This window comes from Drosophila sulfurigaster, chromosome 3 (assembly GCF_023558435.1).
Source record: "Drosophila sulfurigaster albostrigata strain 15112-1811.04 chromosome 3, ASM2355843v2, whole genome shotgun sequence".
In the NCBI taxonomy this organism is placed as follows: domain Eukaryota; kingdom Metazoa; phylum Arthropoda; class Insecta; order Diptera; family Drosophilidae; genus Drosophila; species Drosophila sulfurigaster.
This window is the reverse complement of record NC_084883.1, coordinates 28,793,203-28,820,002: the sequence shown is the minus strand read 5'-3', so window position 1 is coordinate 28,820,002 and position 26,800 is coordinate 28,793,203. Positions and strand designations below refer to the sequence as shown.

At 38.8% G+C, this 26,800-nt stretch overlaps 2 protein-coding genes across 4 annotated transcripts in view; one reads left to right on the top strand and one right to left on the bottom strand.

The window, feature by feature from the left end:
* LOC133846153 (MOXD1 homolog 2) overlaps positions 1–10,046 on the top strand; it is a 148,013-nt gene extending 137,967 nt beyond the window's left edge. For all 3 annotated transcript variants that reach the window (XM_062280933.1, XM_062280937.1, XM_062280934.1), the window contains one exon: positions 800–10,046. In XM_062280933.1, the coding sequence (XP_062136917.1) occupies positions 800–1,117 (318 nt within the window). In that variant the 3' untranslated portion in view covers positions 1,118–10,046. The remainder of the gene's footprint in view (positions 1–799) is intronic.
* Positions 10,047–22,159: 12,113 nt separating this feature from the next.
* LOC133840290 (guanine nucleotide exchange factor subunit Rich) lies at positions 22,160–26,767 on the bottom strand. The gene is made up of 2 exons (XM_062272041.1): positions 26,527–26,767; positions 22,160–26,461 (listed from the first exon to the last, which is right to left on the bottom strand). Exon 2 carries the CDS (start codon positions 26,418–26,420, stop codon positions 22,161–22,163), a length of 4,260 nt encoding a protein of 1,419 aa, XP_062128025.1. The 5' UTR covers positions 26,421–26,461; positions 26,527–26,767; the 3' UTR covers position 22,160.
* Positions 26,768–26,800: the final 33 nt, after the last annotated feature.

The window sequence follows — 26,800 nt, the reverse complement described above, 5'->3', positions numbered from 1 at the left end:
AGACAGCATAAAGTATGTTTAATCATGGCAATCGTATACCGCAACAGCAATGTGTTGCTGCTGCATCTATGATATCTATCTATCTTGGGCATAATTTAGTTTGAAATCGACCGTGTTTTAATTGAATATTCTCATTAGAAGGAGGATCATAAATAAGTCGCAATGGCGTAGAATTTGGCGAAAATTTGTGGTACAGCTCATCGCTTTATTAGGCTAGAATTTAAGCAGCTGCAATTATCAAAAATTTATGGAAATCTAGCATTTATATTTGAGTCTTGGCTTCTTACCAGTTCTTAACACATTTTAATGAATTTTGACAGTTGAAGAGTTAAGTAAATTAAATACGTTTTTTTTTTATTTACTCGTATATATATAGTACATACATATTTCAAAATAATGTTAAAAGCAAGTAAAATATATGACTTAGCTGCCTCTGATATCATCGAGTCAACTAGCTTAATGCGAATTAAAATTATTTAGCTCATTTTTAATGAGTTTGCCAAGGCCAAAGCAAGAGAGAGAGAGAGAGACTTTCTGCCAAGGAAATTGCATTTCTCAGAGTGCTTGCAATAATATAACTAGCGGGAACATACATAAGAGAAAAGTTTTGCGTCTCTACTTAGTGGGTTCTATTACAATATCAAAGACATAAATAAGCTTTTTAATTTCCTCTCTCTCTCTGGCGCTTACTTGCGTTTATTTTTTCTACTTTGTGTGCTGTATTTTTGTATTTAATTAACGTTGTAATTTATTAGAAGCCACCGTAACGCTAATGTTTATCCATTTCCTTCTCTTGCAGGGCTCGGAGTTTCTCGAAGGCTACAGCATAAATGTAACCAAAACGTATAAGAAACACAAACGCTGCAAGCCCAAGCGTCTCTATGCGCCCATCACGGAACGCACCTCGCCATCGGCGGATCTCAGCGAGTTGCCGGTGCTCCATGAGCTGGACAACAACAACATCATCGAGGGTGCGGCGCGGAGTAGTCGCAGCTCGGCGACCGACGGCCATGGTGGACTAAGTGGTGCCACCAAGAATAATTGTGGACAGCTCTCCAGTTGTCTGCTGTGGCTGGGCGCCTCCTCATGGTGGCTGCTCCTAATGCTCAGGACGTGAGGAGCGGGACCAGCACAGGGAAGCAGCGGCAGCAGCAGCAGCAACACAGGCACAAGCACCACCGTCTAACTACACTATATACATACTACATTACATTACATATATAAAAAAAAAACAGTAAAAAGGCAACTACAACTCTTTAACTATAAATGGCAGCTCTTAATCCTACTACAATACAAAAAACAGAAAAAATAGACAAACAACAAAACAAAACTATACAAAAAAATGAAAGCAGTACAGAAAATGTAATGACAAAAAACACAAAAAAAAAGAAAACACTATGAAAATACTATTAATTATTCATAATAAGCTAGAAGGAACCCCCAACAGACCCTCAGTCCTATATCCTGCTGTTTCTCCCTGTTTATTTATGCCAAGTTTCGCGCACATTTTGTTGTTTTTGTTCTAGTATTTAGTAAATTATTAATGATTTTTTTCTAACGTATTTTAAGTAAGAAACAAGCAAACATAACACACAAAAAAAATAAAAAAAATAATCGCGTACCGCATTTTAAAACCGAAAAGCAATAATTAGTTGTTGTTGTCGTTATATGATATACAAAACAAAACAAAAAACTAAGAGGAAAAAGCAAAAAAAAAAAGAATGCAAAAATATATATATACGAGTACATATTAAATAGACAACTACGAGTATATAGTATATATAAAAAACTAAATACTAGTACAGTCATTCCTTCTACATAATAGTTTTATTATAGTCTATAGCATATACATATAATATATATTATCTATATATAGGGTTGGACTCATGTAAAGCTTGAACGTCTGATGATTTTTGTTGGGCATTGCAAGACACAATCGTAATTGAAGAAATTCAGTAAATCACTTGAGCAAAATGAGCAAAGAGACGAGTTAGTTGAAGAACAGGAAGATGGCATATAAAAACTAAACCACATAAACATAAACTTACATAACATACATCATAAAATGCATACACATAGCATATATAGATCATAAAGAAAACACCTAAAGCATGAAAACATACTCGAATCCCAGTTAAGTTTAGTCACTTGTAGTGCGTGCAAACTAAAAGGAACTAAGTTCGGAGCGTAAAAAGAGGAAGAACTACATAAATTACAGCATATAAAAAAATTATATACGTCCATATATAAAAGAAAAGAAAACAAAAAGAGCAAACAAGCAACTAAGTAACACATTTATTTAGTTAATGTTTGGAAAGACTTGCGACCTTTACTTTGTTTCTTTGATTCGGAAATGGCAAACTCCTACAAGACTACCCGACTCTCTAGCGAGTGTGATTATGATGATGATGATAATGATATACGATTGATAATTATCGATAGTTTTCAATTGAGTTAAAGGCCAGATAAGAACTTCGGCAAGAGATTGCCATCCTGTATAGATTTCCGTTAAAAAATACTATTAATTATGTTTGCTAGGGATGGGCGGCTAATAGATATATCGATAAATGTAAACTATATTTTCTAGAGTTGTGACAGATTTACTATCGAAACTATCGAAAAACACAGTTTAGTTAGTATTTCATTGCAAATTGCCTACACCTAGCTCAAAACTGTATATTTTTGTTGATTTATCGCTATAAATACTCGCTTTAACTTCCTATTATTTACTACTAGGTTTATATATGTTCAGTTACTATTCAAAACTCGACTCGATATAATGCTCTCTACACTCAAAGTGTTGCCTTTCTCTATCTCATTTCATTCACTATACTCTTATGTATTTATATCGTTAAACTAACTCTCTATTACTATTTCTGTCTCTTTTTACTATTTATCTTCAAACTATGGATCTGTAGCCATAACTAAATGTATGCTAGGAAACTAAGGTGTAAATACTTTCTACTTGATAAGGCAATCGATAAGGCAAAACGACGACGATGACGATGCGTTAATTGCAGGCGAAATAATTTCGCGTGTTAGAGAGGAGCTAAGCATTATACAGGGTGTGTGATTAGGTATTTGGAATGGGCATAGGTATAATAGGTATATATAGATCGTATATATACATATATATAGTATAGAGAGGGAGAGATCACAACTACTATATATATGTTAGGTATGTACACACAGATATGACTCCTAGCCAGACGAGAGATTTGAGGGCCGTCAAGTTCTGCTCGAGAGTAGTAAAAATATACCATATATACATGCATAAATACGATTACGATATACATACAACATACAACATACATATAAATAAATAAATATATACATATATATATATACATACATAACTATTACTATAAAGTCTATATATACAATACAATACATCTATAAGTAGTTACGTGGTTCGTAGTTGTAAATGTGAATGTGAGTATTTTATACAATGGCAAAACAAAAACTAATATTAATAAAAATACAAATACAAATAAAAGCAAACGTAAATAAAGCAAAGCGTAAATCGATTAAATGAAACCCCCTCAAAAAGCAAAAAAAAAAAAAACTAAAGTTACAATTTTTATACCAAAATGGCATCAGATAAGAGCGATTGCTGCATGCGTATAGAATATATAAGATATATATATATATATCTATACAAAAATCATATATAGTATATATTTTTAGGATAACTGCTGTTAACTGGCATTAACTATGGATTAGTGACAAGTTGGCAAATGCAAAGTTGAAACAATCAAAAAATTCCCCATATTTAACGTAACGTGCAAAAAAAAAATAATGAGAAAAAATTTGCGCAAACTGTTAGAAAGTTTGCCACAAATTAAAAACTATTTGCGCAAACCAACACACACACACACACACACTCATCCACGCACACACACATACACATATACACAAATAGTATATAGATACAAAACACCTACAAAAAAAGAAGAACTTTAGCCCTGTTAGAAATTAAACACAGAAAAAATAAACGCAAAAGGAAAGTTTGTTGTGCAGAGAAGAGTGAAGAGAGCTCGAGGACTGCGCCTTGGGGGCGTGACTGTTAAATATGGGCCAACGTGTTTGAGGTTTATACTGCTGACTTTAGTTTTTTTCTCTTGTTTTTGCATCAGGCCACTTGACGAGCAACTTTTTAATGGGCGTCGAGTAAGGCACTTTGTGTCGCCACCCACCTTTTGCCCTCCCCCGATCCTTATTCCCTTTCTAGCTGCAATCCTGCCTCCACTTTCAAAGCTTTGACCCAGTAAAGGAAAACAGAGCGCCAATGACGACAACAATGAGTACGTCTAATTAGGAAAAGCCAAAAAAAAAAGAAAAAATGATGGAAATAATAAAAATGAAAGCGGGAAAGCGAGCAACAAGCAAAGGTTTTCATAGTTTGGCCTATACTCTTTATATTTTCGTTTTCCCTTTCATTCTTCTGTTTTTTTTTTTTGGGAGGCCTTGTCATAGCAACCTGCCATTTTTTTTTGCGTTTGTTGCTGTTGTTGCTGGTTTTTTGTCTGGCATTTTAATTAAACTTCTGGCCAACAAGAAAGAAAAGAAATCGAATACAATATGGATCGAACATAATTAAAGTCACTCAAAAAAGCGGCAACTCTTCAGCATTTTCGATTAAATATTTGATTTTTTCCCCACATACACAGACTCACGAGCAAGTAACAATGGAGAACAACAACAAGAAGAACAACATTCTGCACAACAACTGAAAACATCTACACTATACAAGAACGAAAAACAAAAGATATAAAGTAAAAGTATTATACTATATAATTTAATTAAATGCAAACAAAAACGGTTTTGGAAAATGTACTTGCGATAGCTACGACAAAAAGTCAGAAAATAGTTTAAAAAACTACATAAACATAAAAAACGAAACAAAAAAAAATACAAGCGAAACTAACATACCAACAACAACAAAATGACGATGAAGAACAAAAAAAGTATAAACTCAAGCTAAACAAAAAGTAAAAGGAAACTATATACTACATTTAAAATGCAACAAGCAACACACACATACACCCACACGAACACACATTCTAGCAAACATTTAGCGAACATTTTAGCGTTTGTGCTATGGGAATGAAAAGAAGATTTACTGGCGGATTTGTAGAGAATGCGATGCTAAACAAAAATAGTGAAAAGACAGGGCAAGCAGTCAAGAAGTAGAGAGTGTGAGTGAAAAATGCCAGAAGTTTTCAATGAAGTTATGCTAAGCGAGCGGCTTTTCTGAAGCCTTTCAGCAACAGCTACTCGACTTTCAGAGGCAACACAACTGCTTCTACTAAACAGAGGTGTAAAATGCTGAAGAAAAGCTACGAGAAACAATTGTGTTGGAGATGCTGAATTGTTTAGGCTATTTATTTAAATATATTAACATTAAATATGTTTAAAATTTATCTTAAATTGTTTAGTGTATTTTCTCACTTTTCTTTAATTTCGCTGTACCTTAAATCCATTCAAAAGTATATAAGTCTTTACTTCACTCTCTTAGAAGCCACATCAATCTATCAATTAGATCACTCTAAATATTAAACAAAAATAAATTTGTTAACTCTAATAACCAAAAATTTCTTGATGACCATTAGAAGCAATATTAAATGGTGGAGAAAAACTACGCAAAACAACTGAATTGGTTAGTGCTGTATCTATTTACATTTACTCAATTTAAATATGTTTTAAATATATCTACAAAAATTATAAGAGAATTTTCTAGCTCCTTTTTCAATCTTTTAGAAGCACATCAATCTATCAATTAGATCTCTGTAATTATCACAAAAGAAAAAAGTAATTCAGTTAGCTACAATTGCCGAAAAGTTTCAAGCCATTGGCTCATCAATTCAATATTTATATTCATTTGGATCAATTAAAAGTTTTGCTTCAATTATAAATTTCTTCTTTCATTGCAAAATAGCAAAAAGTTGTTATACGCTTTAAAGAGCAACAAAATCTTAAGCCATTTTATATTACTTGTTTCAGTTTTCATTGTCTTTTGATTAAACACATAATAAAATGGCATTGCCTTTGTAATTTATTCCCATTCTTTTAACTGTGGCACTTGTACCCTGCTTAGTATCAGCATGTTGCCTTTTAGTGCTTTTTCTTCTCTAGCATTTCTTTGTCAGTTTGAACGCATTGTTCTGAGCCAACTAATAAGGTACTTTTTTACGCAAGAAAAGGAAAAAAACTGACCCAATTAGCTCGCTTACTGCAACTTCAAAATGGCGCTGGAAGCTTCTTAATATCCTTATACTGCCGCAATGCCAACAAGAAGTCTTTTGTCTATAGCTCAAAGCTACTCTTAAAACAAGCATCTCTACTTGTACTTGTCTTACGACCAGGTAAAGTCTATCAAAGTAGCACAAAAGGCAAACACACACACACACACACAGAAACAGACAAACCAAACACAGACACAGAACATAAGAACGTAGCATGTTAGTAGGATACTAAGTCATTAAGGTCCCTTTATTGAAAATTTCCATCTTATTTTTTGAAAGAAGAAACTATAAAGCACAACCTAAAATGAATAAAAAGTAAAAAGTATAAAAAAAATCACAGAACCTACCTAAAAGAAAGAGAGAACGGAAAACCTAAACTATTTTTAGTGTGTACCTTAATTTTTTCAAAAAGAAGAAACGTAACGAAACCCTGAGAAAAGCGCAACAAAAAAAAATAGGAAACTCCCAAATATGAAATAAAAAAAGCAAAAGCCTATAAAGAACTAAACATACATATATATGGAATGAAACATAACATAAACGTAAAAGTAAAAGCAATAAAAAGCAAATGCATAGCTATCAAAATAAAAACGAGAGCATAATGAAATAGGTTAAAGAATAAAAACAATATAGTACTATAGCAAATAGTTTTGCGATTGAGTGAAAAGTGTAGCATACTTTTTTGGTTGGGTTGAGCCTATTGGCTCACGGTGCGTATGCGGAATGTGACAAAATGAATGGCATATGATAAAAGCAAATACAAAAAAATAAGAAATATAAAAAAAAAACTATTTTAATGTAGAGCAGTTGCAAATATTTAAATGTGTCGTTAGTAGAAGATGAAAAAAACAAAAAGAAAAAACAAAAAAGTGAATGAAACCAAAATAGTAGTAGCATTGTCGTTAGCCATAGTAGCAAAAGGAAAATAAATAGGTGGATTAACTGGCGAGCAGAGGAGAAAAGAAGAGAAGAACATACATACCCCAACACATCAATCAATCAAACAAATAAGCAAAAGCAAAACTACATACATACATACATCATAGCATTAAAAAATGAAGCATCAATGTTTGTGTATAACTCCTGCATGAAATGTAATACAAAATACATACAGCATACTCATACATAGGTATAGCATACATATATATACAATATATATATATATATATAAATAAATATAGAGATGTGAACATGTCCCCCAGAAGCAAAATAAATCCACAGCCCATAAACTAATGCCGAATCAAAGCAGACCGAAAAGAAAAAAACCAACCCAAAAAAAATAAGAAAAAAAACATGAAATATTAAGCAAACTAGATGACAGCCACATTAAAGTAACTAAAAAGTAAAAAGCGTAAACTAAAGTAAAGCATAATAGATAATACCGTTTAAGGCATTCGATCATAAGCTACCCACATACACACAAGATAGACATAGCAAGTGGTATCGAAATGCCAAGCTGGCTAAAGCAAACCCACAACTGACACCTCCAAAACGTTAACCTAACCGCTGCCGAAAACTTCACCGAGTTTAACCGCAGTTTAAAATGAATGCTATAACCTCACTTTTAACATAATCATTCCTGATGCAGGCAGACCTCAACTTGAGCCAAGTTTAAACCCAAGAATTCCTAAACTTCCTTCCCTTCAACCTCAAACTGTCAAAGCAAGCAAGTGTTTAAGCATTTAGCCAGTTTCAAGCATTTCGGACCATTAAGACATCATCAACTTAATAACATGACAGGCATTTTTTGATACCAAACGAAAAGTGAAAGAAAGCATTGTTTGATTGTGAGCTAAGTTCCGACACTCGACACTTGAAACAAGTTTAAGTTACGACTAAATCATTTTGTAATATACTATATAAAACCGCAAAGCTAAGCAAAACTATTCTTACGACTCGACTACAACTACAACTGTAACTGCACTCTATATGAACGATATATGAAAGCCATGACATGCATATGTACTTAATTGTAAATCTTGTTTGTTCAATCTACTGTACAACCAAACCAAACAATTTGTAGTTAAGTTCAATTGAAATGCAACCCAAAACATCTCCTACTACTGCCCCCTCAAAGTATGCAATACTTTTTGTCATACAACTCTCACAAAAACACGCCCACAAACACACATACACACACTGAATATGCATACAAATCAGCTAGGTGCATGGCACTTCTTTATAGTGTGTGTTTAGCAGCAGCAGCAGCATTTACGATTAAATGCATTGCGTATTTATTTATGCAAATTTAGTTAAATGCAAATTAATTACATAACTGCTAACTGCCAATGAAAATCTGAAAAGCGTTGCCAACAAACGCCGCAAAATGAAAATGTTTACAGACAACAATAAGAAAGGCAGCAACAGGAACAATAACAACAACCACTCCGGCTACTTTTCCAGGCAGCGAACAAACAAATAAACATATACAACAACAACAAAAACCGGGGGCAAAGCCTCCAAGCAAAAATTATTTTTGCATCATTAATTTACATTTATATTCAATTAAAGCGCAAACACATGGCGCATTAAACAAAAAGCAAAAAAAGCAAAACCAAAAACAACATAAAAATTGAAAGAATGGAGGGCGCGTGCCAAGTGGGCGCTACACTGCGCGTGTGGGCGTGTCCTGGCACACAAACAATGCCAAAAGTTGTAAGCAAACAATATGAGAAAAAAAACGACGAAAAAAAAACAAAAGTTCAGTGCCAACAAAAATGAGGGAGAAACAACCGAAGTGAACAGCAAAGAAATTGACCTATTTTTTATGCGTATAGATAGAATGTAATACCATAAGGCAGATTAACAGATTTACAACTTTAAAGATATGTAAATGAAAACGCACACAAGAAGAAAAAAAATAATGTACAAAAAGTTCTCTGACTTTTGGCAAGTTTTGCAATGCATAAATTTCTTAATTCCTTAATAAATCTATCAACAATTTTTTGATGTTTCCTAAAATGCAACAAGCTTCAAAAAATTTCCGTGTGCAGTTCATTTTGCTACCACTGAGAGCCACTTGACGTAGAGCTCACATAATGAAATCCATTTAAAACATAATTAATCACATGATACACTCCATTGGGATGGAGGAGGAAGAACTCACATACACTCAGATTTTGAACGAGCATTCAGTTTGGGGAATTTTCATTTGAAAGAAGTTTCCGGTGTGTGAAAGTTTGCAAAATTATGCAGTGGCAAGTTTTAAAACAATTTATATTAATTAACTATTTAAAATGCGCTTTCACATTTGGCCTCATGGCCACTTAAACAAAGTCAACACGTTTAAACAATATGCATAACTATGCTCGACCTGATGATGATGAGGAGAGTTTGTCAACTTTTCGGCGGGGCTATTTAAACAATTTTCACAGAGTGCATAAAATATATAGTAGTATTCGTATACATATGTAGAACTCATACGTGAAATTGTTTTATTTGCTTGTTTGTTTGTCTGTTTGTGCGTTTTATTGTTTGTTCATTTTAATGCGGCTCTTGTTGTTGCTGCGGTTGTTTTGCTGCCAGCCGCTGTTTAAAATCAGTTTAAGTTTTGTGCAGTTGTCAGTTATGGAAAATTACTTTACAAGTGATGCATTTATAATAATTTGCATATTAAATTATTTTCAATGGCAGTCCAATGATTTTTACAACAACAAATACAACACACAAACACCAACACACGAACACTCACACACCACAATAAATGCAACAACAACATGAAAGTATATATATAAATTACAAAAGCAAAAAAAAAATCCCTCAAACAAAATGTGAAAAAAGAAGAAAGCAAAAAAAAAACCCAGCAAAGATGGAAAAAAACAAATTTGCAAAAATAAAAAGCATGAGAAAAAATTATGAAAAAATACATTAATATTAAAAAGCGTTTAATTTGCCAACATAATGGTTGGCAAGTGGATGGGGGATCAATCGGGGGGCGGTAATGTGATATATTTGCCAGGCTTTGCACACGCTGCAAGTTTCGGATTTGTGTCTGCACTCCTTTTTCTCTCTGTCTCCTGCTCGGTGATCATTAAGCAATTTTTAAATTGGCATTCAATTGCAAAATTTTTTAAAATTAAATTATGTGGACAAAACCACATGAGGAATGTCCATGGCAATTTGCCAACGCTGCGTATGCTTAATGAGCTGAGCAGATAGAATGGCCACAATGAATGAGCAGCTCTCGCTCTCGCTCTCTCTTTAATGCACGTTCTCCCTATTGGATGCATTGAATAGATGCTCTGGCGATATAAAATTCAATTGTTAAATCAGAATATGGCAATCATTCAGCTATAACATAAGTCAATATAAGCGAGCATAAATGGGAGAGAAAAAACGACGACCATCAAAAGGAAATTACAATGAGAATTGCTATGGAATTGCAAATGCTGCAAAATTGATTGATCAGCGAGAATGAGAAAAGCAAAAGTAGTAAAGTCAAAAAGATAGCTAGAAAAAGTTGCATGTTATGAACAATTGCTTTGCTCTTTGAGGAAGAAAAAAACTTAAAGTTGACGATTGATTTTAATTTCAAGTCTCGAATTATTGTCATTTAGTGCAGCTTTCAAATGAATGTGAGATGTGCTTTGAATATCATTTTTCTGTTAAGCCCGAATTAATTCCATACTCCACAAACTGTGAAACTACTTTCGATTGATTCAGTATCTGGTAATAAGAGATGCATTCTAAAAGTCCTTTTTGTCACTTGACTCTTCAGGCAAGAGAGCAAAGCATTTAAGCTCAAAACTCTTTTTTCCTCACAACTCATTTGCCTAAGTGTTACGCATACGCATACGTATGTATGTGTGATGAAGTTAGCTGAGGAAATGGCAATGCGAATGACAATGAGAAGTGGAATGCGAATGCGAATGCGAATGTGATATCCAATTCAACTTCAGCAATCGAAACTCACTCAGCCACTTGGCATAATTTGAGCCTAAAAGCGTGCTATGAAAACTAACACACGGCAAAAAAGGGGAAAAAAAGCAAATACTACGAAGGTTAGGGAAATTATACAATACAATAAAAATAAAAAATAAAACGCTGTCACATCAAATTCGAGTGGCAATTTCATCAAACTACGCCACAGCTATTAATTTTCAGCACGCACCCTCAAAACAGGAATACGAATGAATGTAAGAATGAAGGCAAATAACACCTAAAAGTATTTCAATAATTTCCTGGGGGTGGTGAAACGTAAAAAGAAGGCGAGAGAAAAAAAAAATGGTAATAGCTGCTGACAAGTTTCGAATTTCGATGGCCATTAACCCTTTTATGGCCTCGATACCTGGCCCCAAAAAAAGAAAATCGAAAAAAGATGTTGGCATATTTCAACAGTTTATAACGCAAATAATGCTGAATTGTGCATTTCTAATAGACGGCAATACGATGGCTGGCAAACTGTCTAGTTGCAAAGCCAATTTCAGCACTTACTGCCATTTTTTGCCTGGCGACTGCCTCTGACTTGCCATTCAAGTCATAAAAATCTAAATTTCAAAGCAGCAGGAGCAGCAGCAGCATCTGAACATGTGGGAGAAGATTGGGAGATGATGCTGGCAAAACACTATGAATGACAGAAATTTTCGACACAAGACATGTGCGGCATTTAAGTGCTGCAGCTGCAACAAGAGAGCTGAAAGCAGCCGCAGCAGCCACAGAGTCTCATTCTCAGAAGGAGAAGGAGCAGCAGCTGTCCATTGAGGACAGACAGTGTGACAGGCAAGGCATGCAAAAATCTAAGCCTGCTCTGCTGATGAGTCGCATATGCACACAACATATAAACGTTGAATGGATGTGTGTGTGTGTAGCTAGCAGCAATCACCTGAAACTTGCAACGATGACTAGCCGATGAGGCAACAAGGACAGCCAAGCTGCAACAGCTACAGCAAAGGAAGAGAAGCAAAAGGGATTGAGGATGGCTGCTGCTCGGGGGCAACTGCTGGTCGTAAAGTGCAATAATGCCTGAATTTATGCAACTCGAGTGTAATAAAAATATGCATAATTCTGCAATAAATGATTTTAAGTAACACACACACACACACATACTGACGCACGCACATGCAGTTCTTGCAGCTCAAGTTGCATGGCTTAAGTGACAGGCGACAAGCGTGTCAGTTTCATTATTGATAACATGCTCACAAGCATTGAGTGAAGGGCTCATTGTTTGCACTTGACACTTGATTGGATAACAGCAAGAGTTCATTAAATATAACATGAAGTCATTTTAAAAATTGCATATTCATAATGATGACATTTCAAAATTATAGTTACATACTTTTTATGGCTTAACGAAGTTTTTCCTTTAATGGCATTTGAACTATTTAAACACAATTGATCGCAGTGGCACGAAATTCTCAAATATTTTTCAATATTTTAATTGAAATAAAAACACACGCTGAATTGAATTAAAGTAAACTTCAGTTAGTTTCTCTATATCTTAACAGTACTTACTATAATTTTATCTATGTTATAGTTACGTAAATGTTATAGAATAGATAGGCTTGCCATACTATTATGTATTCAGCCTAAAACAATATATAAATTATGAGACTTAATAGTTTTATTTCATCATTTATAATACTCAAAATTAAAAAGTAAATTTAAAGGTTTAATTAAAACATTCAAATATTCTTCTTTGCCAATTTAAAATTTAAATGAAAATGATAGTATAGCTTAATAGCGAAACATTTTATGTTATCGACATCGAACAAATTTTTTTTGTATAATTGTGTTAACTATATTTTCTAAACTCACACAAAATCTAAGTTTTTCTAAGCTTCGTATTCCCTTCTTAATTTTTTACGCTCCCCAATTATGATTGTGCTTTGTCGGCTGCACCTATCTGGCAGTTTTCTCCGTGTTGCTTAAGTGTTATGCACTTACTGCAAACACATGCACTCGCATAAAGGCAAAATCTTTTGGATTACAACGTCAGGGCAAATATGCTACCTCAACTGCTGTAAGAGAATGGAGTGAAAAGGGGAGGTAGCGAGGTGGAGAAGCGACACTGTTATGGCCGCTATTGCCATAACTGTTTTTGCAGCTTGGCAAAAACTTAAGCAGTTTGCAGGTGTTGCAGCGAAATTGCAGTTTATCTAACCGTACTGGCGATTCCTGTCTTTTCTTTTCATTTCTTTTAGTTATTTTTGTTCTAACTGAGGAACTTAATGATCTGTGGCATATGTTGCGGGTCATGAGCAAAGGTGGCGCAGTGGCAAGCAGGAAATTAAGTTTTTGGCTTGTTGTATTGCGTAAATGGGTTTTTAGTTCCTCGCTTTGCGCGGAAGTGAATTGCATAAATTGCAAAGCGCGTGTAAAAGCCATGAAATCGAATTCGAAACTAGTAGCCACTGACCTCCTGCCACTGGCACTGCTTCGAAATGATTGACGAAAAAGCATGCGGAAGCAGCTGGCCCACAAAGCAAGAAATCGTAACTGAAGCCAGCACATAAATCTTCATTGAATGCTTTTGGGGGTCGGCCAAAAAGCCGTCGAGTCATGGACGGTGGCTCTCTACAGCGCTCCTCATCAAAATGTGAAGAACACACTCTCGTTGGAGCCGGTCGCAATCCCGACCACGTTTTTGTACCGCCCATTTTGGCCGCATTGTTTTTGGTGTGCAACGAAACGTAAGCAAGCAGGCAGCAGCAACAGCAACTCAGAGGAACGAACGTTGGGTCCGCCTCCGTTGAGGCGTAGAACAAAGGGCCATTATTTACAGGTGCTGCGCGCCAAAAGTGCCAAAACAAAGCAGACGCACTCGCTCACATTCCTCTTCCCCCACACCACATCTATAACCAGATATTCAACACACTCACGCACACAAGCACGCAGGAACACGAGCACACGCACACGCACGCACACATTTACAGGCGCAGACACATTGATTAATGAATTAATGAGGTAAACTTTGCACCTCAATGACAGAAAAAGCATCGCAGGTGGAGCTGCCTGCGTGTAATTCCCTTCTGTTGCGTTCCCTGTTACGTTACGTTATTTGCACCCACACTCCACGTGCTCCCTTCCCCACTCGCCTTCCTCTCATTCACGCAACGACTTGTCTCCGGGCTTCGGTTTCTGTCTCTGATTTTGGTTTGCTAATGTATCGGTTCAAGAGGTCAGTCAGCAGCTGACAGGCACAGAAAACTTTCAGCGCATAAAAGTAGGCAATGAAAAGCTTTGCCAATCACTGCAGCCAAAACACCTAAGCAACTAGCGATGGCATCGTGAGCGTGAGCACTCAAAAGCACGCTAAACACAAGCTAAACATCGTTAGCAATGTGCACAGTGAAATGCAAAACGTTTTACGAAGAATTTAAAAAAATTGAAATTGTTGTTTAGAAAATTAATAAAACGTTGTGAGTAAAAGCGAAATGTATAGAAAAGTTAAGACATTTATAGATAACAATAGATAATAATTGGATTATTATATAAATCAGTTTTTCATTGTTTTAAGATTAACAAATTTCTATTATTCGTTATTGTTTATTATGAAAAAATCGCCCTATTGAATTATTATTTTTTTTTTAATTAAAATTTTCTCTATAAAATAAATAAATTTGTTGATTAGGAATCTAGAAGTCCTACTTGCAAGATAGATGCTATTTTAAATTTTTTATGATGCAATATGGTATAAAATAATAAACCAAAAATTGGCAGTACGAATATATTTTAAAACTAAAGACAACAAATTAGATCGAAGGCAAAGCCATTGTAATTGTAAAATAATTTTAAATTTCTGGAAGATTCAAACATTGGAGAACTCTAAAATTTCAACTTCTATTGCAATTGAAAACAGCCAACTAGCACTTTTGGTATTACTTTAAAACTCCATTTAGCGACTTTAACGCACACCTCTCACGCAGTCACGTGCCCATCTCTGGCATTGACTGCAAGAGGGGGCGTGTCGCAAAGGACTCAATGCTGAATGCTGGATGCTGTTGCTGACACGTGATAAAACGCTGCCAACGACGCCGCATGCTGTTGCTGTTGTTCTCTCTGCTGATTTTGCTGTTGCTGTTGCTGTTGGTGTTGCTGCTGATCTGGTTTGGGGTTGCAGCTGAATGGAACATGTAAGGGGCTTGGGGTGAGCTAAAGGTGCAGAGGGCACAGGCATTAACATTTACATGACACTCGGTCGCTCACAAGTGTGGTGTAAGGAGTGCGAGAAACAACAACTTTGCCGGCACACACGCTCACATATGTTGCCCCAAAAAACTTGGACGATTCTTTTGTGATTGGTGCCCAGGTGGTCTGCTCTACTCAGCTCTGGTCTGGTCTGCTTTGGTTCAGGCATGTTTCGCCAACGCCTCAAGGCAAACGGAAACTGTGTAACTGACGCCCCGATCCACAGACACAGAGAAAAAGTAGGAGAGAGAGAGAGAGAGAGAGAGCGACAGACATGCCCATTTCTGAAGCTGGGTGCCATTAACGTTTCTATTGTGAGCTCTTGGCCTTAGCGAAATAAATAAAATTCGACAGCTGGGGCTGCAGAGAATGGCCTGACCCCCAAAGTGAAGCTCGAGCCTGGCCAGACAGCTTTGCGGTTTTCCAAATTTCACACAGACAAGCAGCGACACCAACACCTACAACTACAACAACTAACTACTACTATTACTACTACAGCAGCAGCAGTAGCTGAAGCTCAGCGTATTTATCTATTCATGCTCACAAAAAAGCAATTCAGGAGGAGGCAAAACTTCAATGCAGCTAACGATGTAGGGACAACAGTGGCAGTGGCAACTCTGGCTGGCAGCAGCCAGCAACCAGGCAATGGACTCTCGGTGGCAAGTTGATTCCGTGATTTTTGGGCAAAAGTTTTCCATGGCGCTGTATTTTTCGGGGTCGTGTCGGGGTTGCTACGCCTGCATTTTGAGCTTTTATTATGGTTGTGCTGCTCTCTCCCATCGTTTTTTTTATATATTTTTTTCTTGTTGCATTTGAATCGAGCTGCCCTCGCTTCGTGTTGGTTCAAAGTTGAAGTTGCAGCAAAGTTGCAAATAAAAGCGCCAAAACGAAAAAAAAACAAAAACTGCCGAGTTTTCAGTGTTTTACACAAAAGCGTCGACATAGACATGAATGAGCCCGGGGCTATAGAGAGATGGCTATAGAGATGGAGATGGCGACGACGATGGCTACTGGACGAATGGTTAGACGCTTCGCTGGCTACAAACAAATAGACAGATAGTTAGTAGTGGAGAGCGTCCAGAGTTCGGCAAATGCAACATGCATTAGATTGGCAGTTGGGGATTTACTTGTAAAATGCAAATGCAATGAATGTACAATTTAGAAATTTTTACACTAAAAATGCAGACGACTGTCAGAGGAGCGAAGGCCAAAGGGAAGCGAAGGGTTGCAGGACTTCCAAGATAGGGGAACAACAACTGTTAGTTTGGGAAGCATTGAGCTGCACTTCAAATTGCTCGCTGAGTTGGGTGACGAAGGGGAGGGAGGTTGGAGTAAAGGGGCAGCTGTAACATGCGCTTTTGGTTCATTTGAAATGCAAGTCGTTGTTTTGTCTGAACGACTCTCGTAATCTATGCTAATGAAATTGTTTTTGGTTTTTAAATCAAATTCTAACCAACAGAAACAGCAACAGCAGCAAACAGAAACAGCAGCGACTTGTTCAACTTTTTGGCATGTCAGACAACTTGTTCGGGGCAAATGGTAAATTAGAATTTGGGCAAGTAAATTATGCTGCATAGACTTACCGATCTTGCCAACGAAATTTGGTGCAATATGCTAACTAATGTCATTTATTTGCACAATTAGAAAATCTCACTTCACTTTAGTTTTTAGACGCGCAACACTAACAAGAAGCGGGAAATTACTCGATGCCTTAAAAGCTACTATGTGTATCGATATTAGCAATTGATAGTACACATCGACATGGTATTCAAGTAGTTATCGAGCTAACAAAGATAAGTTTGGCTAATATAAATTAAATTTTTGAATATAAATTGCACAGTTAAATTACCATTTATTATAGAAACTCAAAAAAATGTTAAGCTTCTCAAACAATTTGCCCCATAAATGTCTTATGGTATTTGGTATGCAAAATTTATCGAAGTTATAAAGTATATTTTGCAATTGAGCTTTGCGGTCACACTGAAACTAACTGCTAAACGAAGATCATCAAGGCGCCGCAATTCCATTTTATATGGCAGTTAGTTGTGCACAAAACTCCCTGTCGGACTTTTATTGCAACCACAACAAGTTGAAATGCCATTCATATAGTACAACATACACTCTATTCGTACTATAAGTATTTGCGTTACACAATATGGAGATAGTTGTGTAGTCCCAGCTGCAATATTGCTCAGGCTAAGCTTTGTGTAAAATATTCACATCCATACATACTTTGTATGTGTGTATCTGTGGGTGTGTATGTGTGTGGCATGGTATCCCAGCAAGCAATTTGAGCGATTTCTGACAGTTTTCTGATAGTTTTTTATGAGCATTTTACATCATAAAGTGCCCAAAAAAGAGTCCGGAAAGAGCGTTTTTTTCCGTGAAAACGGTCGCACTTTAAGAGGGCAATTTCTGAGTCTAATATGACTCTTTTTTGACACAGAAATAAGTGCTTTCACCCTCCTAATCAAGCATTGAAAACGCTCCGAAAATACTCATAAAAGTATAATTTTTAGGCACTTAAATCGCACCGAAAAAATTCTTATCGGACTCGTTTTGGTTTATACAATCGTGTGGATAAATTGATCTTTATATAATTTTTATTTAATTCAACAAATTACAATATTAGAAAAATATAAAGAATTTGAAGAAAAATTTAAAAATAATTGAAATATTATAAAGTTAGGATTTCAAATTCACAGTTTTATGAAGAACTTAGCATTATTAACTTAACGTATATTTTATATTTTAATTGTCCACTAATCACGACCGATTTGCAAGGCACGTAATGCAGAAACTAAATAAATGTTTTGTGATCTCGATTATCGCAAATCTGCATTCCGTTATTTTAAGCGCTGTTTTAACTCAGTTCTTACTTAACTTAACTCCGAATATGCTCAGACAATAGACCATTTTATGAGTCGATGTTTAGAATGCACTGATTGCGCTCCGAAAACGATCTTATTTATGTGCCTACTCAGAAAACACTCTTAAAATCGGCTCTTTTTGGACACATAATTTAGAGCCCTCTTAACTTTGCTTGCTGGGATATTGAAGGCATTCATCAAAATCACCAAGGCAACTCGAAATTCATCAGACGCCGCAGTGCTCAGATATTTTCGGGCAAACTTGTTACAACTACACCTACACATTGCAATGGCTAACAACAACAACAACTACTACAAGAACGGCAACAACATGCTGCTTAACCCTTGAGTGGCAAACCAGGCACTTGGCTGCTGCTTTTCTGGGCGACGGCCGTCGCATGTGGTGTTGTTGATTACATTGTAATGTTGTTATTGTTGTTGTTGCCGCTACTGCTGTTGTCGGTGGTTTTGTTGTCTGCGGCATCCTGTTGTAGTTGCTATTATTACAGTTGTTATTGTTGGTGCTGCAACTCCTGTTGCCCGCAATATAAAGAATTTGTAAAAGTTTTTTAACAATTTCTGCAGACCGCGCACTTGACGGCGACGACTTCCGTTGCAATGTGCCTTGTGCCTGCTGTTGATGCTTTCATTTCATATGTAAGAATATGTGTGTGTATCGAGTACGTATCAGGCAGACATCGTTGCTGCTTTCTATAACTTTGGCTGAAGCGTCAATAGTTATTTTACAACACTGGCAACAACAACAAGCATCGCAAGCAGTGAACAGTGCTGTCAGCTACTAGAGTAAAGTTCCAGTTAAGGCTAGACTCTCAGTTAAGTTGGCTTCAAAAATTGTTTAAATTTTGTAAAAAATAAAAGGTAATATATTAATAGTAAAATTACATATTATCGCTTAACCCAGAGTATATAACAACATTTGTTTATTTAAGACGAGTTTCAATAAGAAGGTTGTTAGTAAAATCTTAATATAAAAATAGCTATGTTGGCAACACTGGCAGTGCGAGCACCAACGTTAACAACAAGATGGAAGTCGGCGTGAGAAGTTGTCTGTTGTTGTCGGCGGCGACAACGGATGCGAAATACACGAATTTCTGCGCTATTCACTTTACAAACTTACAAATACACATGTACTGTACGCAAGTGTGTGTTTGTGTGTATGCATATATTGTGCCCCGGGGACTTTGACGTTTGAGAGCGCAGCTGAAAAGTTCTATGACGTTGGAAGGAGCGCTGCTTGCTGCTCGTTACCGTCCCTGTCGCTGTCTCCATCTCCGTCTCTGTCTCGTCGTAACATTCACAGTGATTACGTTTTGTAAGCACTTACGTTTACGATTTTATTGTAAGCTGCCGCTGCTGCTGCGTTGCTGCCGTCGAACTTTGCAACTGTGCGAAGAATTGCACACTGAAAACTTGCCAGCGTGCAAAATGTACAGCGACAGTAAGAGCAACAACAGACACCACGTCAAAGAGTAACCTGTGCGGTATGTGTGTGTGTGCATTGCGAATACGTCGAAGTCATCGCCAAATCAAGCAGCGCACGTAATGAATCAGTCACAGTGATTAACTTTTACAACTGCGACGAGTTACGGGCCAAAAGTATCCAGCAAAGTCACATGTGGCCAATTGACAGTTGTGGAAATGTGAGCGTGTGTTTATGTGTGTGCAGGAGTTACACTTTGTGTGCATCGCCGTTAAAATGGAATGAGAACTACTTTTCAGTTGCCATTGAAGCGACAAGCAGTTCAATTATGGTGATGACTTTGCAATGCAAGCAGTTGGTTTGGCTTTATAAGCAGACGAGTGAACAGCAAGCAGTTACAATACCTCTTTTGGCTGTGAACAGTTCAGCGAGATCGCCACAAAAAATAAAAATAAAAATATAAAAATATAAAATATATAATATAAATATAAAAATGTAATAATTACAGGAGTTTTGTTTAGTGAATTCTAAGATCTGCATTGAAATGTTGAGCTCCTATGTACATTGAAAACAAAATCAAATTTAAATAGAAAATCCGCCCGCTGTCACAATTTAACTGTTCTCAGTAAGTAGTTCTTTAAGTAAGCAGTGCAGGTAACCAAATAAAACGACCACAATTTATCAGGCATGCTCCGGTTTTCACTTTTCGTTTTCGTTTTCGATTTGGGACCAAAACCGAGATTTTCGTTTTTAGGTGCTCCGGTTTTCACACGTTTTTGGTCATCGTTTTGCTATCGGAACGTTTCATTTTTTACTGCTAAAACAGCTGACTTGTGTTTTGGTTAAAAGTAAACAACGCAAAAAAATGTCTTTTGTATGTCCAGCTTCGTGCGTGGATTGAACTCACATAAAGATATTTTTATCCTGCATTGTTTATTTATGCTTCCCCTCAATAAAATATATTTGGCTTTTCTCTTTTTTGCAAAGAAAGATTTGATACTTTCTTTAAAAAAATCAGTTGAACGGCAATCAGCTGTTACCCACAAAAAATGGGGATGCCACCTTTTTAATGTATTTCATTCCGGTTATTCCAACAATTTTTTTTATAAAATTTTAACACATAAGTAATTAAATTAAATAAATTAATTTTTAAAAAACATATTTTACCCAACTTCAACAAATTTATCGCCATCCGTTTTATTATACAAGTATTTTTAACTTGCTTTTTCATTCTATCAAAAGTATGGCAGCTTAGGCGATAACTCACGGTGTCGGACTTATCGGTAGCTCACCAAAACGAAAATTGTTGTTGCCGACGGCAAAATTTGATATCCAAATTTGAGGTGGGGTCAGAAATTAGTCGTTTTAAAAATAATTACAAGCCTAATTGATCTGCTGGCGGTCTTAAAAGAACGACAATAAACCAATGAGTCAACTACTTTTTTCCTTTTGCAAATAAGATCCAATTTAATATAGAAAAAGGCATTTACTTTTCATTTCGGCAAGTCAAATTTTCTCGAATTGCAATTCGAAAAAATCTTGTGAAAGTGAAAACGGGAGCACCAATTTTGTCGTTTTCGATTTCAAAACGAAAACGAAAACCGAAAGTGAAAACCGGAGCATGCCTGTATGTTAAATTATCCAATTGCTTTTTATTCATAAAAATATATGTTTGTTTTTGTTTGTTTGTATAATTTAAGTGTAGATGGTTTTGTAAATTTTTAATTAACAAATATTGCAGCAAATTTCATCTATTAAGTTATGAATTACATTTACGTATAATTAATACAAGTATTTACCTTCGAGAATCGAAGTTTTCGTTGTGTAGCTCTGTGTGTGTGTGTGTGTTTATCTATGTTAGTGTGTGTGTGTGAATGTTTGGCTTACAATTAACAAAGTTTGCAACAATTACGCATACAACAAACCAACGAACAAATAAAAACATTGCGCGCACAACACACAAAATCTACAATTTATAAATATGTATTGTATGTTTATGTATATGTTTATTACGTATACGTTACGTTTAGTTACGTTGCGTATACGTTACATTGCGTATACGTAGACGCGCTGAGTATGTGAATTCCGCCTGTCTGTCTGTCCGCCCGTTTGAGTGTCGATCGTTTGACGGTCGTTTGTCTTTTTTCTGTTATCCGGTTTATCCCTAGAAGTCCTTTTTCTATCTTTTGGTTGGAGTTTTCTTCTCTGTTTGTATCAAAATCTTGCTTATTACTTGGCCGTATATATTTTATATGTCTCTTTATCCGTCTGTCTATAGGTCTATCTAACTATTTGGCTGTCTGTTCGTCTACAGTGACGCCTCTCTTGGCTGAAGAACATTCACCACCAAACAAACTTCATGAAAAGTCTGCTTGGAAAACTGTTATCAAATGTCATAGAAAAATAAGCTTCCACTAAGAGAGTTTTTACTGTATTTCTTCTCGTTCGTTTGTCTATCATCTGTCTGTCCTTCTTTCCTTACATAACCTGGCAGCCATCGCGTCCCGTCTCATGACTGCTGCGCCTCTGCAGCTGCTGAGTGGGCGTTGACTGAGTGGAAGAAGGATTTCCCTGCTGCCCACTCGACTTGGTCTTCGATTTGGACTCGAGGCTGGCGTGTCGCGTGAGCAGACGCTGCTCTCCAACACGGGCGACGCCGTTGGGCAGCTGTTGTCCTTTGGCCACGCTGTCCAAGACATCGCTCTCCAGCGCAGACTTGGCATCCGCACTCAGCTCGCTCTCATCCGCCGCGTTGTCCAGCGACGTCGTCTCGCCTAGCGATTGAATGTACTGTTCCAGCAAATAAATATGTGGCTGTAGCGTCATCACAAATCCTCTATAGAGTGAGCCGCCATTGTCGAAAGTGCATTGACTGAGCTGCTTTAAAGCAGCCTCGATGCGACGACAAGCGCCGACAGATTCGCTGCGTATGACAACGTTGACGATGCGGGAAATGGAAGCAGCATCCTGCAGCAGAATGGACAACATTAGAGCGTAATCCGTGCAATTGGCCTCGATGAAAAGTTGCAGCATGTAGCGCAGTTTAATGGCCAATTTATCGTTCAAATAACTGGCCACAACATCGCTGTTGTCATCCTCCGAAGCGGGCAGCGAATACAGGCGACGATAGCGAAAGTTATCAAAAGACAACTGCGAATTCGAGCGATGCTTGAGCATGGGCAGCGAACTGAGCTGCAGTTCCTCCTCCTCCTTGATGCAGGGCTGCAGATGCGGCGACTCCATTTGTGCCGCTATACTAAAATAGCCCGACTCCGAAGTCTGCGAGGAAGTCGCGTTGCCCGTCTGACGACGCAACTGAGCAAAATCATCGCGTCCCGCTGGCGGAAAAGGACTCGGTAGCTGCAGCTCCGTGTGCAACGTTTGCAACGCTGCTGGAATGTTGTCCAGCTTGGCAGCGCCGCCTGCTTCCTGTGTTAGCCAGCTGACGAGATGAAAGTCCAGATACGCACACATGTATCCCAAGTCAAGCAGCTTATGCTGCTGCAGCAACTGCCGCGCATGACGCTGCAGTATCAGATCAATGCAAAAGATCTCGCGCTGCTGTCGCTCCTTGGTGGACTTGCGACGCACCACCGCAGCGCCAACAGCACCTGGCCCCGAGCTGCTGCCACTCACGCTGTGCCCCGTTTCGCTGCGCTCCATCGAAGTCGTTTGCTGCGGCTGTTTGTTGCTGTCCTTGGGCAGATTAGTCGTCACCGTGGTGGAATAGCTGCGTTCCCTGGTGGCAATCGGTCCCAGCACCAGATTGAAGACATCAGCATTCTGATTCACTTGCGTCTGCGTTTGTGGCTGCGGCGGTGCAATCTTCACATTCATGACCATCGAACAGCGCGGCGAATCAATCTCATTGGGATCGATGGCCTTGAGGAAACGTATCAGATCCTTGGCCAACTCCCATTTGCGTTGATTCAGCGCAATGTCCAGCAGCATGTTCGCATGCTGTTTGCTCACCGACGACGGCTCTAGATTCTGTATGATAATCAAATAGCTGGCGGCGGTTTCCAGCTGCTCGGCCTGCAGACACAGCTGAAAGAGTTCCTTCGGCTTGCCAGCCATGCTGAAGAGATAGGGCCACAGCGCAATCTCTGTTTTGCGTGCACATTGCACAATCGTCTGCAGATAGACGGGAAATTCTCTGATGAAATCGAGTATGCTGGGCAGCTGAGCATCTGGTATGGGTTGCTTGGAGCTCGCCTCCTCTTCGAGTACTTCGTGCAGCAACAGTTCCAAAGCATGTGGGAAATACGGCAAACTGCGACAGCTTTGCGCTATCTCCCAAGCGGAGTAACCGAGATTGCGTTTGATCAACTGACGCAGCACTTTGTGCAGATAAACCTGCGACTTGCGCTCCATCAGCGCAAAAGGTAGCGCAAAGTGCGAGTTGCTCTCATTCGTATATAACGTGCTCTCGTTCTCCACGCCAAGCACAATGACATTGTCGAAGAGTATGACGAGTGGATAGAGTTTCAAGGGGAAGCTCAGCATAATCCGCTTGGACATGAAGCTGTGCAAACGCTGTGCGCCGCTTTGTTCCGCACGTTGCTGGAGTATGGGCAGCCAGACACGCATGCCGTGTGCTCCAGAGTAGAGCCACAAGCAATCTCTCATTGCACAGTGCTCCAGATTGTGTGACAACCAAAAGCATTCCACGCAGCTTGCCAAGCAAGTGGCTAGCAGTGTATTTGGCACCTGTTGCGCTGCCTCCTCGCGCTGTATCATCAGGATGCGTCCGCAGACATTCACAACAATCGTTTCCGCCTCCGTCTGATGTTGCTGCGGCTTCAGCTCGTTGCGCAGATTCGTCACCGTCAAGCTAACAATGCACGCCGGATGTATGCAAATGCTTTTCACGTCCAGCTCGTAGGCGCACTCAATGTTGATGATGTAAGCCGACTGTCGTTGCATGTGAAACAGGCTCACGATGCCATCGGCTGTGAGCACAATTAGCTGATCGCGAAAACAGTTCAAGCTGATGACCGGAGCACGCACCTGCAGCTTGTGGCCATACTGATTGTCCAGCTTGCATTCGGCGGGATAGCATCGCAGCTCATCGGTGCGATCGAGCAGCGAATAGCAGCCCATCACAATGAAACCCTGCCACCAGAGCAGGCCACCCGAGACTACGAAATCCTTCTCCTGCGACTCGTTGCCAAACAGTTTCCAACGTTTGCTGAGCATCGCATAGTGCGCCAATCCAGTGCGTCCAGCGACAGCCACATGAAGTCCTGCCGCATCGATGGCTGCATAGCGTATGGGCCAATTGGTGGCTGCATAATTGAGTGGAAGCTGCAGCAGTGTCCAGTATTTGCTTTCAGTGAGTATGCTGCCCATGTTGGGCGTCTGCTTGAGCTCCAAACAATCCTCGCTGCTCGTTGCTGCGCTGCTGGGAAACTGGCACTTAGCATTGCCATAAGTCTGCTCCAGATTGTCGCCCTGATTGATGTACAAACAATCGTCGCCTTGGAGCAGTATGTGCGAATGTGTGCTCTGGCAGGGATTCATGCTCAAGGCGCTCTTCACAAACTGCAACTGGAGCACATTGTTCTCGCCCTGGCGACTCGTCATAAACAGTTGATAGCCCTCCGTGGACCATTCGAGACGTCGCAGCTGCAGCGGATTGCGCTTCAGCAGATCCACATGTAGTCCAAAGTCCCAGCTGAGCGTGGACATGAGCAACGCACCAAAAGTGCTCCACAACGAGAGTCCGCCGTTTTCCCAGCTCACGGCAAGTACACAACCATCGGGACTCCATTTGAGTTCATTGACAGCGCCCAGGCTGCCCGGAAGCACGTGCTCAGTGAGCATCAAGCGATGTGAGTACTCCAAGCCAGCGGTAGCATCATCAATAGCATAAACAGCAACCGCAGAACTCTGTTGTCCATAAGCCAGCAGTCGAAACTTGTGATTGACGCTGCAGACGCTGGCATCAGCGACATCTGGTACCCAGCAGCCATGCATGTGTGCGGTCTCGAATCGCAGATGATCGGCGATTAGGAAGGCAGCACGTTGATCGCTAAACACCGCAGCACAGCCGCCAATGAAGGGTGAGTACTCCAAGGAGGCTACAAAGCAATTATTGCCCACGGCAGGCAAATACTTAGCAGGCTGCTGTTGTTGCTGCTGCTGTTGCACATAGAAGGGAATGTCGCGCAGCTTGATCACGGCCAGCGGAGTAAGTTGCTCTTCTGTTGCATTCTCCAGTTGTGTCCACTGCACGCGCAACAACTCACAAGTCTCTGTGGCCAAGAGCAACTCACTTAGGCTAATGCAGCAGACTGTGGAGATGACGGTGTCCAAGGTGAAGCAGCAAACTTCACGCAGACTCAAGCGCGGTATGTTCTCCTTGATGAACAGCTCAGCTGAGTCCCGTTTTAGGCTCACAGCGGGCGGATCCACTTGCATCAAGATGCCATTGCCATTGGCATCAAAGTCCAGCTGATAAAGCAGCAACGAACCTGCCTCGGTAAGCACAGCCAGTTGACGAGAGTCGGGCTTCCATATAATTAACTGATTGCCACCAAATTGCTCCAGAGATTCGGCGCTACGTCGATAATACGCAATGGGCAGCAAAGGATTCGCATACCAAATGCCAAGGAAGTCGGCGCCAATGGCGGCCACCAATATTTTGACGGCATCGCAGGAGATGTGACGTATATGTGATGATTCGCCAGGAAGCGCCAGACTGACGCGCTTTGGCCAGCCCAAAGGAAAATACATCCTTTTGTTTTTCTTATTTTCACTTCGCTGAGCTAAAATTGCTGTGCAATAAAAACAACATTAATTTGCAACTATTTCGCACTCATTTATTGTGTTGAGTACTCACACTTGTTTTCTTATTGAATTACACCACAAAATTTACATGTCTAACATATTAATTAGCACTTGAACACAACATTTCTTTAATTTAATAAAAAAAAAGAAAACAAAAAATCTCTGCGATTTACGCGTATACAAATACTAGTGTTGCACAGCGTTGCGCAAATCACAGTCAGTCAGCTGTGAAAAGCAGTACGTGTTTCACAGCACTTTTTAAATGTTGCTCCACAGTGCACACAACTTTATCATTATGCTTTAGTTAAATATTTATGTATAAAATG